The sequence below is a fragment of the Musca vetustissima genome, unplaced genomic scaffold, assembly GCF_032173495.1.
Source record: "Musca vetustissima isolate MV318-11 ecotype Yass unplaced genomic scaffold, APGP_CSIRO_Mvet_v1 utg16644, whole genome shotgun sequence".
In the NCBI taxonomy this organism is placed as follows: Eukaryota; Metazoa; Arthropoda; class Insecta; order Diptera; family Muscidae; genus Musca; species Musca vetustissima.
This window is the reverse complement of record NW_026883164.1, coordinates 388,340-406,040: the sequence shown is the minus strand read 5'-3', so window position 1 is coordinate 406,040 and position 17,701 is coordinate 388,340. Positions and strand designations below refer to the sequence as shown.

Sequence of the window (17,701 nt, the reverse complement as noted above, 5' to 3'; positions counted from 1 at the left end):
TATCATTAATTTTTGCACTATCCACCACTTTTAAAACTCCAATTCCCTTTAAATAAGCTTTGAAGTTTATTTCCACGCCGTCAATTTCTCTCTTACCATGGCTTTGTTATTTCTCCAATAAAACACCGCACAAAAGGCAAAGCAAAGCAGCGGAGTTAATGTTCCATTTCCCACACACAAACGACGACGACACAATTTGTCCAGACAATAATGACGGATAATAAAAATTCGTGTGTTGAAACACCAGCCGCTCCCGAATGGCTATCAAAATTAGAAGATCGTCGTGAAAAATTGAAATGTTCCAAATTGGGTCATGAAGCCGGTGCCGGGGCTCCATGTAGTGTATGCGAAGACAAATGTCCCGGGTTGGATTTGCATTTTTGGCGTAAAGTTTGTCGCAATTGTAAATGTCGCAAAGATCAGCATATGTGTCAGGATGATGATACATCGGGATGGGCCCAATTTGAAATTCTCGGTCAGATACGTTCGAAGCCGGCATGTAAGTTGAAATTTTATAAGGACATCAATGCCTGTCCATTTTCCAAAAAAATTATTCCTCTCTTCCCCTCTTTCCAGTTATCAAAATTAAAACCCTGGCCAGCCAACCGGTCAAAGTCGATTGGGTCCCCCCGAATGTGGCCCCAGATGTCGTCGCCGATTATTTAGAAAAATTGGGTAGCAAAAATGTACCCGTTGCCGGTAGTGAAGCCGCCGCCAAACGTAAACAACAATTGGAATTCCAAGTACCACCCCATGATCTGGATGCTGAATTTTGTGATAATCTCACCGAGGCGGAATCAAATCAACTGCAACAATATGTCCAAAAAATCCGTGAAAATTGTGTGGGTCAGGGTAGTGTGGTGCGTGTGGGTAATCTAGCATATGGTACTGTGGCCAATCTGCACAAACCAGCTGAGATTCAAAATCTGCCGGGGGCCTTTAATGAGGCCAAATATTGTGAAGTTATGTCGGTGCTGAAAGAACCACCTGTATCGGATCCCATTTTGGCCAACTTATTGTCAAATGAAAAGCTGTCCAAAGCTCTTTTGGAACCGGTTTCATATTCTTACCCGAAAATATTTGTGGCCTTCTCGGAACCATTGTCGGAGGGGCCACTCAGTGAGCCGGCCTTAATTCGGTTACCGCCTGTGGTTAAGGAAAAACTGAATGGCCTTAATGAATCGGCTGTGGAAAGTTTGGTTCTCAATGGTCCGGTTTATGATAAAATTTTTGCCAATTTGAAAGCCAATAACTTGGATATTTCTCGCGATCCTCGCCTGGGACCTTTGATGGATTTACGCAAGGAATATTTGGCAAATCCTGTGGTCAAGAGGGAACTGGATAACATGGTTTATACACCCACTGTTGGATATAATTCCCCCCTCAAGACACCCTCGAAATTTTTAAATGATTTAGCCTTTAATTCTCCGCTGCCTTTGAAGACGGTTTCGGGGAAATTGAAATTTGGGGCCCAATTGTCACAAGACACACCCATGCGCAAGGTACAATTTGGACAACCGATTTCAAGTATTATACAAGACTGCAATCTGCCGGCAAATGTGGATTATGAACGTGATCCGGTCTTTGCCAATATTTTACATTCCGAACCTTTGAAGCAGGCCATACAAAGTGCCAAGCACCAGGTCGGTTTCCATAGGCCACCAATACCAATAAAAATTGGTTCGTCGAGTAGCACTGTGGCAAGACCTGCTGCTGCTGATATACAGGAGTGCCAATTAAGTGTACCGGCCAAGGAGAAGCTGCAAGCCATGGGTATCACCCATAAGGATATGTTACAAAGTGCAGTGCTGAATGCTCCATTCTATGAGAGATTGCTGAAAAATCTCAATGATATGAATATCAATTATGCCGACTGCGATCAGCTAAAGCCATTGGATCAGCTATCCAAGCAGTTACGCTTGGATCGCCCTCTGTATGAAGAGGTGCGTGAATATGTTACCGCCTTACCGGGTAGTTTAGATATTGCCTATGCGCCCATTAGTATGAATCTGCCGCAAGCCATGACATCTTCACGTAGCACAGATTCTGGTTTTGAATCCAAGCCATCGACACCCAATCACAGTGGAGGTGGAGGTCAGGTGGGGGAATACGATGTAAATGCATTGGCGGGCAGATTGACGGCCATACCGGGTATTCAAGATATGAATATGTATCCCACTGTGGCGGCATCTAGTTTCAGGGATCCTGTAAGTCCCCTAATGCAAAATCTCAAGCTGCAGGAAAGTCATGACAACAAAACCCCTGTGCCTGCTAAACAATTACTTTGTCGTGATTGTGACCAGACTATACAATTCGGTGAGGTAGCCGTCAAGGCAGATCGTGCCGGCAAAGAAATTGCCTGGCATCCAGAATGTTTCCGCTGCCATACCTGCCGTGAGCTACTCGCCGATTTGGTGTACTTCTTCCATGGCGGTCAGGTGTATTGTGGCCGCGATTTAGCGGTTAAATTAAAAATACCCCGCTGCAAGGCTTGCGATGAGTTAATTTTCACCAAGGAATACACGGCCGCCGAGGGTGCCACATTCCACATTAAACATTTTTGTTGTTATCATTGTGATACACCGCTGGCTGGCCAACAATATGTACCCGATGAGAAATCGAATATGCCCCTGTGTCTCAAATGCTACGATGAATATTTTGCCACCGTTTGTCAGTACTGCCGGAAAACGATTGGCCCCAGCGATAAGGGTGTTTCGTGGACCAACATCCATTGGCATGATTCATGTTTTGTTTGTGCCGGTAAGGGGTGTGCTAAATCTCTGATTGGTGGTCGCTTTTGTGTCAAACAAAATATGCCATTTTGTAGTCCTGCCTGTGTGCGTAGCATGATTGAGTAATGAAGGGTGGGTGGGAGTGATGATGCCTTTTATTGTAGAACTTATGATGATAGTATTAAAAGAAAACAACAAGTATTTTTATATACATATATATTTAATATATACATACATTTTTTACATATATATACATAGTATATATATTTTATATATATATATATCACTTTTTATACACATATATATTAGCTATATAACTTTATGCTGTCAGAAATGCACAAAATGAATTCCATTTTTTAAATCCATTTTTTCGAAATATATTTAAAATATATTAGCACTAGGTATTTGTTTTATTATTTTTTTTTTACAAAAAGAAAAAATCCCTGTTCTATTAAAAAATGACCTAATTTTTTTCCTGTGGGAGTCTCATATTTTTATTAAAAAAAGGACCAAGGTGTTTCTGGGATATTTTTCTATAGAAAACATAGACCCAAGGACGAATTTGTTTATAGAAAAAAGGGACTTCTGGATTTGTTTCTAGGCACAAGGTTCTCCACGATTATTTCTGCAGAAAAAAATGTACCTTAGAGGCCTCCGAATTTTTTTATAAAGAATGATTGAATCCTTAAGGGCCCTAAGAAATATTTTTTAAGGTTAAACAAGGGACCCCAGAAAAATTTTTGTGTAGAAAAAATAGACCCAAGGGGCCTCAACACAAAAAAGAACCTCCGGAATATTTTTCTATAGTAAAATATACCCAAGGACACTCAGATTAAAAAAAAACATAGGCCCATGAACTTTTTTCTAGACCCTAGGTACGATTCAATTATTTTTATGTAAAAAATAGACCCAAGGGAGCTTTGGCAACAGATAGATGTCGTCGCCGATTATTTGGAAAAGTTGGGGACCAAAAATGTACCCGTTACCGGTGAAGTGAAGCCGTAAACAACAATTGGTATTCCAAGTACCACCCCACGATCTGGATGCGGAATTTTGTGATAATCTCACCGAGGCGGAATCGAATCAACTTCAACAATATTGTTACGAATAAAACTTTAGATTTAAGTTAATTTAGATGAATTCCGTTAATTTAAGAATTTGAATTGTAACGTAAATTTCTACTACGCAGTTTATTTGAATAACTTCACAACAACAACCACTGTATAGATTTTTCTACATCCTTCCATTTCCTCTTTCATTTTCTATTTTGTTACAATTCTTGTTAAACGTCATTCCTCTTTCTTTGTTATTCCCTCGCCTGTATATGTGTTGTTGTTATTCCTCTTTCTTTGTTATTCCCTCGCCTGTATATGTGTTGTTGTTATTGTAAGTTTGTTTACTCAAGTTTGTTGTTGTTATTGTTCACTCAGTAAGTTTGTTGTTATTGTTACTCAATGTGTTTGTTGCATTGGTAGATTGTTCGTGATATAGGTGTTACCAGATCGTCTAGAAACTTCTGTAGCGACAGGCAGGGCTCATATAAATAGAGGGAATGGAAAGGCAGTGAGTCAGTTGTGAATCAGATCGCGAATTGAAACCGTCGTGTAAAGTAAAGTGCAAAGTAAAGTTGTGTGAATAAAATCATTGTAATAATCGTAATCCGAAAGAACCTGCGTTTTATTTGGTACGAATTGTATCGGGAAATAAAACAACGTCTACACAGGAATAAGTGAAGTCCAAGAACGTAACAATTGGTGTCAGAAGTGGGATTACGATAATACTACGATGAAGTTTAAGGATCTACGAGTGGAAGACTTGAAGAAGGAGCTCAATAAATTGGAATTGTCCTCTACTGGCAACAAGGCTGAACTACAAAAACGTCTGTTGGATGAGTTCGAGCGCCGTGGTATGAACATCGATACATATGAGTTTGACAGTAAGGATGAAGTGGATTTATCGGAAAGGGACGAATCCAACGGTGGGGAAGTCTCGTCAGTAGCTGCCAGGGGTGACGATTTCAGAGAAATGCTGGCTAAAATGTTCGAAGAGAATTCCAGAAACACGAGACGAATGTTCGAAGAGAATTCCAGAAAATTAGAAGAAAACACGAGACGAATGTTCGAACAATTCGAGAATTCGAGAATAATGAACGAGAAACTCGAGAACATTACAGAAGTTATTGGAAGGAGAGTGGAAACCGTGGAGGTCCAAATTAAAGAGTTGGATAAGAAAGTGCAGTCGGTTGACGAGAAGATTCTGTCTGTGGATGAGAAATTTCTGGCCCACGACCATAGGTTTACGAATCTGGAGAAGAAAATGTCGGAACTGGAAATTAAAGGTGGTCCGGTGCGAGTTCCTGATAACACACTAAAAATCAAACCTCCTGTATTCGACGGCTCTACGTCATTCAATGTTTTCAAGTTACAGTTCGAGACAGTGGCTTCTAGGAATTCGTGGAACGACAGCGACAAAGCGGTTGCACTACTTCTGGCATTGAAGGGCAGTGCTGCTGATGTTATACAGAGTATTCCTGTCGCTTCTAGAAACAACTATGAGGATGTTATTGCTGCACTGGAACGTAAGTACGGTGGCGAACATAAACAAAACATCTACCTTATGGAATTAAGGGGAAGAGTACAGAGGGCAAACGAGACGTTACAAGACTTTGCAGCTGAGGTGGAACGTTTGGTGCTAATGGCGTATCCAGGAGAGAATCACCCATTGGTGGACCGTATGAAAATCGAAACCTTTGTGAATGGCATACGTGACCCTGAGATTAAATGTGCAACATATGCGTCACCAAAAAACGTCATTTGCCGAAACCGTGTCGTTTGCCCTTGCCCAAGAGACGGCAAGAATAATTGTTAAGCCCCAGACCCACAAGATTCGCCAACTGGAGACCGAAGGTTGCGATCCCAAATCTCTCGTTAACTCGATCGAAGACGCTATGAGGCGGGTAATACAAGAAACAAAGTTAGTAGCGACGACTAAGCCCAGGGTTAGATGCTACAACTGCGATAAAACAGGTCATATTGCGCGCGAATGCAGATCTAAGCGTAAACGATCCAGGTCATCGTCACCACATCCAACGAATGATGGTAGAAGAATGGCTCAACAGTCCACCAAAGAGTCACCGTTAAACTAAATAGAGCCAGTCCAGCGGGGCATGAACTGGCTCCCATCGACGATGGCCCCACAATCTCCATAGCAATAGTACAACAGAAAAGTCACAATCTAACAACAACTGGGAACATCAGTGGTGAAGCATGAAATCAATACAGCAGACGCGCGACCCATTAAACAGCCTCCAAGAAGTGTTCCCCTGGCCAAAAAGAGACGAGGTCCAGAAGCTGATAAGTGAAATGGAAAAGAGTGGTGTAATAGAACCATCGTCAAGCCCATGGTGCTCCCCAGTGGTCTTGGTCAAGAAGAAAGACGGAAGCACCCGATTTTGTGTGGACTACCGAAAGTTGAATGATGTCACCAAGAAAGACAGCTATCCGCTCCCAAGAATCGACGACACATTGGACACATTAGCCGGGACGTCATGGTTCTCCACCCTCGACCTGCAGAGTGGGTACTGGCAAGTAGAGATCGCCGAGAAAGATAAGGAGAAAACAGCGTTTGGCGTTAATGGGGGTCTCTGGCAGTTCAATGTCATGCCATTCGGACTCTGCAACGCCCCGGCTACATTTGAAAGGCTGATGGAGCGTGTGTTAAAAGGGCTGCAGTGGAAGTCATGCCTCATATATCTGGATGACATCATAGTCATGGGACGCAACTTCGACGAACACATCAAGAATTTAAAGGATGTTCTTCAGCAGCTTTCGTCTTCAGGCCTCAAGCTGAACCCAAAGAAGTGCAGTCTCTTCCAACGAGAGGTGAAGTTCCTGGGGCATCACGTGACGCCGGAGGGCATATCGACGGATAAGGAGAAAATTCAAGCCGTCAGAGATTGGCCGCAGCCCCGAAATCTCCATGAGCTGCGAAGCTTTCTGGGTCTCTGCACCTACTACCGTCGATTTGTCCCAAATTTTGCCAACATCGCCGCCTGTCTACACCGCTTAACGCAAAAAGGCCAGAGGTTCCAGTGGGGCAACGACCAAGAAGAGGCGTTCAGTAAACTCAAAGACATGCTATGTAGAGCCCCCATTTTGGCATACCCTATACCTGGCGGAAAGTTTGCTCTGGACACAGACGCAAGTGCGTGCGGCATCGGTGGCGTCCTTTCCCAGGAAATCGACGGACAGGAAAAAGTCATCGGGTACTACAGCCGGACATTGTCGAAGCCTGAGAGGAATTACTGTGTGACGAGGAGAGAGCTGCTTGCTGCCCTTGAGAGCGTTAAACACTTCCACAAATACCTATATGGTCAGCATTTCCTGCTGAGGACCGACCACGCTGCTCTCCAATGGTTGCTGCGGTTTAAGAATCCGGAAGGTCAACTAGCCCGTTGGATCGAGAGGCTCCAGAGTTATGATTTCAGAATCGAGCACAGAAAAGGCGGAAAACACGGTAATGCTGATGCCCTGTCTCGTCGGCCATGCAAGGTAGAATGCAGGCATTGCTCAAAGGCTGAGAATAAGGAGAATATCGTTGATGTCCGACTATTGCAGTTTGAGTCGGGTGAAGATTGGTCGACGGAACAACGAAGAGATCCCATTCTGGGCAAAGTAATTTCGGCCATTGAAACGGGCAAGCGACCTAGTCGTAAAGAAATTACCTCCGAAAGCCCTCTTTTAAAATCCTATTGGGCCCAGTGGGACAGTCTACTTATAAAAGATGGCTGCCTATATCGCAAATGGGAAAGTGAGGACGGTAAATCTCACCGGAACTTGATCGTCGTCCCAGACTCCAAAATAAGAGATGTCTTGTCGGAGTTTCACGATGGGCCAAGTGGAGGACATCTTGGCATAGCAAAGACCGCTGAAAAGGTAAAGCAGAGATTCTACTGGGTCGGCTGTCAAAAATTCATTGCCGACTGGATCGCCAATTGTGAAAGGTGCATAAAAGCTAAAGGTCCAACACGGAAGAGTCGAGGCTACATGCAGCAGTATAATTCAGGAGCCCCTTTTGAAAGAATCGCAATGGATGTAGCTGGACCGTTCCCCACAAGCGACTCTGGGAACCGGTATGTCTTAGTGGTCATGGATTACTTCAGTAAATGGCCGGAGGTTTATGCTATCCCAAATCAAGAAGCCAGGACAATTGTGGATGTGTTCAGCAAAAATTGGATTTGTCGCTATGGTGTATCATCTGAGGTTCATTCCGATCAAGGTAGGAATTTTGAATCAGCGATCTTCAAGGAAATGTGTGACTCCTACGGAATTAAGAAAACCAGAACGACGCCCCTACATCCACAATCAGATGGCATGGTGGAAAGATTCAATCGCACCCTTGAAGAACATCTACGGAAAGTGGTGGACAGTGGCCAACGAGACTGGGATGAGCATATTCCAAAGTTTTTATTGGCTTATAGATCGGCCATTCATGATTCCACATCCCGGACCCCAGCCAAAGTTCTGTTCGGAAATGAATTAAAGCTACCTGGCGATTTGATATTCGGCGCTACCCCAAACGACGATGTGAACCAAGATGAAGACAGCCAAAACTCTTTTAGTAAAGTCCACGATGCAGTCCGACATCGAATAAAAATGGTTAGCAACCGCATGAAGGCAAGGTACGATCGAGCGGCAAATACCGATGGGTTTCAAGAAGGGCAACTGGTACTATTGTTCAACCCACAACGAAAGAAAGGACTATGCCCCAAATTGCAAACGCACTGGGAAGGACCCTACAAGATAGTCACGAAAATAAATGACGTCGTTTATCGCATCCAGAGGAGCGACAGTCCCAGGTCGAAGATGAAAGTTGTACATTTGGAGCGGCTGACCCCCTACGGAACGGGAACTGTGCCTATTCGGGACGAACAGGCTTAAGCGGGGGGCAATGTTACGAATAAAACTTTAGATTTAAGTTAATTTAGATGAATTCCGTTAATTTAAGAATTTGAATTGTAACGTAAATTTCTACTACGCAGTTTATTTGAATAACTTCACAACAACAACCACTGTATAGATTTTTCTACATCCTTCCATTTCCTCTTTCATTTTCTATTTTGTTACAATTCTTGTTAAACGTCATTCCTCTTTCTTTGTTATTCCCTCGCCTGTATATGTGTTGTTGTTATTCCTCTTTCTTTGTTATTCCCTCGCCTGTATATGTGTTGTTGTTATTGTAAGTTTGTTTACTCAAGTTTGTTGTTGTTATTGTTCACTCAGTAAGTTTGTTGTTATTGTTACTCAATGTGTTTGTTGCATTGGTAGATTGTTCGTGATATAGGTGTTACCAGATCGTCTAGAAACTTCTGTAGCGACAGGCAGGGCTCATATAAATAGAGGGAATGGAAAGGCAGTGAGTCAGTTGTGAATCAGATCGCGAATTGAAACCGTCGTGTAAAGTAAAGTGCAAAGTAAAGTTGTGTGAATAAAATCATTGTAATAATCGTAATCCGAAAGAACCTGCGTTTTATTTGGTACGAATTGTATCGGGAAATAAAACAACGTCTACACAGGAATAAGTGAAGTCCAAGAACGTAACAATTGGTGTCAGAAGTGGGATTACGATAATACTACGATGAAGTTTAAGGATCTACGAGTGGAAGACTTGAAGAAGGAGCTCAATAAATTGGAATTGTCCTCTACTGGCAACAAGGCTGAACTACAAAAACGTCTGTTGGATGAGTTCGAGCGCCGTGGTATGAACATCGATACATATGAGTTTGACAGTAAGGATGAAGTGGATTTATCGGAAAGGGACGAATCCAACGGTGGGGAAGTCTCGTCAGTAGCTGCCAGGGGTGACGATTTCAGAGAAATGCTGGCTAAAATGTTCGAAGAGAATTCCAGAAACACGAGACGAATGTTCGAAGAGAATTCCAGAAAATTAGAAGAAAACACGAGACGAATGTTCGAACAGAATTCCAGGAAGTTAGATGAAAATTCGAGAATAATGAACGAGAAACTCGAGAACATTACAGAAGTTATTGGAAGGAGAGTGGAAACCGTGGAGGTCCAAATTAAAGAGTTGGATAAGAAAGTGCAGTCGGTTGACGAGAAGATTCTGTCTGTGGATGAGAAATTTCTGGCCCACGACCATAGGTTTACGAATCTGGAGAAGAAAATGTCGGAACTGGAAATTAAAGGTGGTCCGGTGCGAGTTCCTGATAACACACTAAAAATCAAACCTCCTGTATTCGACGGCTCTACGTCATTCAATGTTTTCAAGTTACAGTTCGAGACAGTGGCTTCTAGGAATTCGTGGAACGACAGCGACAAAGCGGTTGCACTACTTCTGGCATTGAAGGGCAGTGCTGCTGATGTTATACAGAGTATTCCTGTCGCTTCTAGAAACAACTATGAGGATGTTATTGCTGCACTGGAACGTAAGTACGGTGGCGAACATAAACAAAACATCTACCTTATGGAATTAAGGGGAAGAGTACAGAGGGCAAACGAGACGTTACAAGACTTTGCAGCTGAGGTGGAACGTTTGGTGCTAATGGCGTATCCAGGAGAGAATCACCCATTGGTGGACCGTATGAAAATCGAAACCTTTGTGAATGGCATACGTGACCCTGAGATTAAATGTGCAACATATGCGTCACCAAAAACGTCATTTGCCGAAACCGTGTCGTTTGCCCTTGCCCAAGAGACGGCAAGAATAATTGTTAAGCCCCAGACCCACAAGATTCGCCAACTGGAGACCGAAGGTTGCGATCCCAAATCTCTCGTTAACTCGATCGAAGACGCTATGAGGCGGGTAATACAAGAAACAAAGTTAGTAGCGACGACTAAGCCCAGGGTTAGATGCTACAACTGCGATAAAACAGGTCATATTGCGCGCGAATGCAGATCTAAGCGTAAACGATCCAGGTCATCGTCACCACATCCAACGAATGATGGTAGAAGAATGGCTCAACAGTCCACCAAAGAGTCACCGTTAAACTAAATAGAGCCAGTCCAGCGGGGCATGAACTGGCTCCCATCGACGATGGCCCCACAATCTCCATAGCAATAGTACAACAGAAAAGTCACAATCTAACAACAACTGGGAACATCAGTGGTGAAGCATGAAATCAATACAGCAGACGCGCGACCCATTAAACAGCCTCCAAGAAGTGTTCCCCTGGCCAAAAAGAGACGAGGTCCAGAAGCTGATAAGTGAAATGGAAAAGAGTGGTGTAATAGAACCATCGTCAAGCCCATGGTGCTCCCCAGTGGTCTTGGTCAAGAAGAAAGACGGAAGCACCCGATTTTGTGTGGACTACCGAAAGTTGAATGATGTCACCAAGAAAGACAGCTATCCGCTCCCAAGAATCGACGACACATTGGACACATTAGCCGGGACGTCATGGTTCTCCACCCTCGACCTGCAGAGTGGGTACTGGCAAGTAGAGATCGCCGAGAAAGATAAGGAGAAAACAGCGTTTGGCGTTAATGGGGGTCTCTGGCAGTTCAATGTCATGCCATTCGGACTCTGCAACGCCCCGGCTACATTTGAAAGGCTGATGGAGCGTGTGTTAAAAGGGCTGCAGTGGAAGTCATGCCTCATATATCTGGATGACATCATAGTCATGGGACGCAACTTCGACGAACACATCAAGAATTTAAAGGATGTTCTTCAGCAGCTTTCGTCTTCAGGCCTCAAGCTGAACCCAAAGAAGTGCAGTCTCTTCCAACGAGAGGTGAAGTTCCTGGGGCATCACGTGACGCCGGAGGGCATATCGACGGATAAGGAGAAAATTCAAGCCGTCAGAGATTGGCCGCAGCCCCGAAATCTCCATGAGCTGCGAAGCTTTCTGGGTCTCTGCACCTACTACCGTCGATTTGTCCCAAATTTTGCCAACATCGCCGCCTGTCTACACCGCTTAACGCAAAAAGGCCAGAGGTTCCAGTGGGGCAACGACCAAGAAGAGGCGTTCAGTAAACTCAAAGACATGCTATGTAGAGCCCCCATTTTGGCATACCCTATACCTGGCGGAAAGTTTGCTCTGGACACAGACGCAAGTGCGTGCGGCATCGGTGGCGTCCTTTCCCAGGAAATCGACGGACAGGAAAAAGTCATCGGGTACTACAGCCGGACATTGTCGAAGCCTGAGAGGAATTACTGTGTGACGAGGAGAGAGCTGCTTGCTGCCCTTGAGAGCGTTAAACACTTCCACAAATACCTATATGGTCAGCATTTCCTGCTGAGGACCGACCACGCTGCTCTCCAATGGTTGCTGCGGTTTAAGAATCCGGAAGGTCAACTAGCCCGTTGGATCGAGAGGCTCCAGAGTTATGATTTCAGAATCGAGCACAGAAAAGGCGGAAAACACGGTAATGCTGATGCCCTGTCTCGTCGGCCATGCAAGGTAGAATGCAGGCATTGCTCAAAGGCTGAGAATAAGGAGAATATCGTTGATGTCCGACTATTGCAGTTTGAGTCGGGTGAAGATTGGTCGACGGAACAACGAAGAGATCCCATTCTGGGCAAAGTAATTTCGGCCATTGAAACGGGCAAGCGACCTAGTCGTAAAGAAATTACCTCCGAAAGCCCTCTTTTAAAATCCTATTGGGCCCAGTGGGACAGTCTACTTATAAAAGATGGCTGCCTATATCGCAAATGGGAAAGTGAGGACGGTAAATCTCACCGGAACTTGATCGTCGTCCCAGACTCCAAAATAAGAGATGTCTTGTCGGAGTTTCACGATGGGCCAAGTGGAGGACATCTTGGCATAGCAAAGACCGCTGAAAAGGTAAAGCAGAGATTCTACTGGGTCGGCTGTCAAAAATTCATTGCCGACTGGATCGCCAATTGTGAAAGGTGCATAAAAGCTAAAGGTCCAACACGGAAGAGTCGAGGCTACATGCAGCAGTATAATTCAGGAGCCCCTTTTGAAAGAATCGCAATGGATGTAGCTGGACCGTTCCCCACAAGCGACTCTGGGAACCGGTATGTCTTAGTGGTCATGGATTACTTCAGTAAATGGCCGGAGGTTTATGCTATCCCAAATCAAGAAGCCAGGACAATTGTGGATGTGTTCAGCAAAAATTGGATTTGTCGCTATGGTGTTCCATCTGAGGTTCATTCCGATCAAGGTAGGAATTTTGAATCAGCGATCTTCAAGGAAATGTGTGACTCCTACGGAATTAAGAAAACCAGAACGACGCCCCTACATCCACAATCAGATGGCATGGTGGAAAGATTCAATCGCACCCTTGAAGAACATCTACGGAAAGTGGTGGACAGTGGCCAACGAGACTGGGATGAGCATATTCCAAAGTTTTTATTGGCTTATAGATCGGCCATTCATGATTCCACATCCCGGACCCCAGCCAAAGTTCTGTTCGGAAATGAATTAAAGCTACCTGGCGATTTGATATTCGGCGCTACCCCAAACGACGATGTGAACCAAGATGAAGACAGCCAAAACTCTTTTAGTAAAGTCCACGATGCAGTCCGACATCGAATAAAAATGGTTAGCAACCGCATGAAGGCAAGGTACGATCGAGCGGCAAATACCGATGGGTTTCAAGAAGGGCAACTGGTACTATTGTTCAACCCACAACGAAAGAAAGGACTATGCCCCAAATTGCAAACGCACTGGGAAGGACCCTACAAGATAGTCACGAAAATAAATGACGTCGTTTATCGCATCCAGAGGAGCGACAGTCCCAGGTCGAAGATGAAAGTTGTACATTTGGAGCGGCTGACCCCCTACGGAACGGGAACTGTGCCTATTCGGGACGAACAGGCTTAAGCGGGGGGCAATGTTACGAATAAAACTTTAGATTTAAGTTAATTTAGATGAATTCCGTTAATTTAAGAATTTGAATTGTAACGTAAATTTCTACTACGCAGTTTATTTGAATAACTTCACAACAACAACCACTGTATAGATTTTTCTACATCCTTCCATTTCCTCTTTCATTTTCTATTTTGTTACAATTCTTGTTAAACGTCATTCCTCTTTCTTTGTTATTCCCTCGCCTGTATATGTGTTGTTGTTATTCCTCTTTCTTTGTTATTCCCTCGCCTGTATATGTGTTGTTGTTATTGTAAGTTTGTTTACTCAAGTTTGTTGTTGTTATTGTTCACTCAGTAAGTTTGTTGTTATTGTTACTCAATGTGTTTGTTGCATTGGTAGATTGTTCGTGATATAGGTGTTACCAGATCGTCTAGAAACTTCTGTAGCGACAGGCAGGGCTCATATAAATAGAGGGAATGGAAAGGCAGTGAGTCAGTTGTGAATCAGATCGCGAATTGAAACCGTCGTGTAAAGTAAAGTGCAAAGTAAAGTTGTGTGAATAAAATCATTGTAATAATCGTAATCCGAAAGAACCTGCGTTTTATTTGGTACGAATTGTATCGGGAAATAAAACAACGTCTACACAGGAATAAGTGAAGTCCAAGAACGTAACAATATATACAAAAAATCCATGAAAACTGTGTGTTAGGGTAGAGTGGTGCGTGTGAGAAACATAAACATAGAAAACTATATTTGTATATAGAAAAAAATTGACCCAATGGACATCAGGGACCCAAAATAATTCCGGATTTTTGCTTCAAAGTTTCTAAATAATCAGGAACGACATTTAGTGCCTTGTTTGGGGACGACCCAAGGACTCTCAGGTTTTTATAGGAAATAAACATAGACCCAAGGGGCCTCCGGAACTTTTTTTCTAGACCCAAGGCATATTCTTGTGTAAAAAATAGACCCAAGGGACCTTCAAAAATATATTTTTATATAGAAAAGAATTGACCCAAGGACCTCAGGATTTGTTTAAAGAAAAAAAAATAGAATCAAGATAGACCCTCAATAGATAAATATAGTCCCAAGGTACTTCAGGATTTTTGCTCCAAAGTTTCTAAATAATCAGAAACGACATCTAGTGCCTTGTTTTGGGGACGACCCAATCCACTTTGATCGGATGTCTAGTCAGGGTTTTCATTTTGATAACGGGATAGAAAGTTGGAGAGAATAGTAAGGAATTATTGTTTGAATATTTTCGAATCGAGGGGATGAAGTCAAGTTTAAGACCTGGATTTTTTAATTTTTATGGACAATTTTCCCAATTTTTTCTATTAAACTAATTTTGGATTTTTAAAAATAGTTTTAATGCGCTCATTTTCAATGAATATTTTTTGTATTTTAAATATAATGTAATTATTATTTTTAAAATTTGCTTAATGTGCGGTTGTTAAATAATATTTTTTTGTGTTTCTATTTTATTATTTAACATTATTTTTTAAATATAATTTTTAATATTTGTATAATATAATTTATTTAATTGTATTCCATTTTTAAATTGTATATTTTTAAACATATTTGTATATTAAACCCCATTTAATGATGTAAACAAATGCATTTTTCTACCCAATGCCATGTGTTATCATTCCACCTAACATTTAACACAATACAACACTGAGTTCGATAACACAATCACTTATTATCGATAACACAATAACAAATCATTTGACCAGCCAGCCGTCATTAACATCAAAAAAACACAAGCAGCGACTTTGTTCTCTGGTCTCGCCCTATTCCCTGTCGTTCGTTTCGTGGATATTTTATTAAAAAATATATATTTCAGTTCGTTGGTTATATGAAAACGAAGAAGAAAAACGGCCGCGGCTCTATAGAAAAAAACAAATTGTGTAAATTTAATTAACGCGTAACGGACGGGAATTTTGCAGTAACCACAAAAAAGGATCGGTCATAATAAATTCCAAAGAAAGAAAAAGTAATAATCCCAAGCAATCAAGAAAAACAAAACACGTTTTACGACACAACGAACCAACTGACTCGAACAACTCAAAATGGCGTAATCAAAAAAAAAAGCAGGAAAAAAATGATATGAAACGTTTTGAAGACAAGATTAAATTTCACAAAAGAAATACGTATAATATGAATAAATATTTAAATTATGAAATACCTGAAATAACACAAATATTAAAAAAATGGAATGAAAAAAGAGTATCAAGGAAAACTAAATTCTAAAAAAATTGAAATGAAAAAAAAAATAGTTTTTTTATGGAATATGAAAAACAAATTATCGAGAAATTTTTCTCATTGTGTGTATGTGCTCCTCTACTCTAGTGATCGTTTTTTTTTTTTAAGTTGCTTTAATCGACAACGACGAGTGGTTGTTTTTAATTTTTTTCTTCGTTTCATAGAATATCTCTGTATGTATGTACATTTTAGAAAAACCAAAAAAATACTATGTTTGTAAAATGTGTGAAAAAAATAAAATAATAATCATCATCATCACCCCACTAAATGTCCAAACGGCATTTATTTTTTTTCGCTGAGTGTAGTGAGAGTGTGTGTATTGTGTTAGTGTTCAACGAACGTTTACGACGGCAACGTCAGAAACGTAAAAAGAAAGAAGTTCGTCGTCGTCGGTATATTGCCACACACAAAATGTTTTTTTTTTTATACGGAATAGAATGAAACAGCCGCCGCAGCCCCGCATACGATTGAATGATTCAATTTGAAATGAAGTTGAACAGAAAATCTATATTTTTAGGAACTGAAATGAAATTTTTGTATTGATTACATTACACAGAACAACGACGAAGACGACGGCGACGGCAGCTGCGATGAAAAAGAAGAAAAAGGCAATGGTGACGGCGATGACTTCGTTGCTTGCTTGCATTTTTCTGTTCTCCTCCTTTTGTGTGTTTGTCGGTCGTCTGCCTGCCTCTGCTTGCCTTGCTCTTCTTCTCTTTGGTCGTTGCTGCAATCAGCCAGCCAGTCAGTTGTTCGCACAGACACACACACATACATACTGCAGCAAGTGTATGTATCCATTCGTCCATGCACACACAAGACTACAAAAATTATTTTTTGCTGCTGTCTGACGTATAATAATACGGTAAACAACCAAATAAGAACAACAACAACAAAAATCCGACGGTCAAAAGTTTGTGAATGCACAAGAACAACAGCAACAACAATAAAAATCCATTGCCTGGTATTTTGCTGCTGTTATTCTTTGGATTTTGCTACTAGTGTAAAATCAACAAAATTGATTTTCGTTATTGTTGTTGCTGCTGTATGTCCTTTTGTGTAACAAAAAGGCAAACACACACACACTCGCATTCATACACGGATACAGTGATGTTGGCATATAAACACACACACACACACTCAGGCGATTTTAATTTCTATGTTTATATAGCGTTTTGTAGTTGCTGCTGATGTTGTTGTTGTTGCCCAAAATCATTATGTGCATTCCAAACAAAAATATATATGGGGTGTATATAAGGCTTTATATATACATGGAGATGTAGTAGTAGTATTTATATACTATATATTTCAATCATCAACCATTTATATATTTAAGTAGCAGGGAAGGATGCTGTGTATGTCCATGGTATATAACAAAATGGAACGGCGGACGACGAAGAGGAGATGCAACAAACTTTTATATTTTTTTATACTGGGCAACCTCACATAACACGCAAAATTTAGTGCAATTTCTTCTGGTTTTCTAATTTAAATCTATTTCTTCATTTCCTAAATGTCAAACGGTATAGGGTACTATAGTTTGTTTATGGACCATGTGTGTTTATGGTTATTTGATTACTTACATTAAATTACAAAATATGTAATTTAATTAAATTAGGAAGAACAAAAATGAGAAGGTTTTCTATTTTCTTTTAGTTTGCAATATTTTATTATGCAAATGGCTTTGCATATTTTTTTAAAATTGTTTTAAATTACTTCATCATTATTGTGTCATAAAGTGACACACTAGGGTATTATAGGTTAATAATTCTCTACTCTCTCAGATGGTTATAATTAAAATAATTAAAAAAAGTGAAGTATCGTATTAATGAAGGATGGAAGGAGAGAATAAAAGATAAAATAAAGCAATAACATAAGGTATTGCCGTGACATTTTTAAATTAAAATAATGT

General features: G+C 41.4%; 1 protein-coding gene across 1 annotated transcript; it reads left to right on the top strand.

Moving 5' to 3' along the window:
• Window positions 1-210: 210 nt before the first annotated feature.
• Window positions 211-2,858, top strand: LOC133329946 (uncharacterized). The gene is made up of 2 exons (XM_061538403.1): window positions 211-499; window positions 577-2,858. The coding sequence occupies exons 1-2, from the start codon at window positions 211-213 to the stop codon at window positions 2,856-2,858; spliced, it is 2,571 nt and encodes an 856-aa protein (XP_061394387.1).
• Window positions 2,859-17,701: the final 14,843 nt, after the last annotated feature.

Excerpts from the sequence above, each read along its gene's own strand:
- LOC133329946 (XM_061538403.1), top strand. The coding sequence starts at position 211 with ATGACGGATAATAAAAATTCGTGTGTTGAAACACCAGCCGCTCCCGAA. Across the intron at positions 500-576 it reads GATACGTTCGAAGCCGGCAT|TTATCAAAATTAAAACCCTG; the intron begins GTAAGTTGAAAT and ends CCCTCTTTCCAG.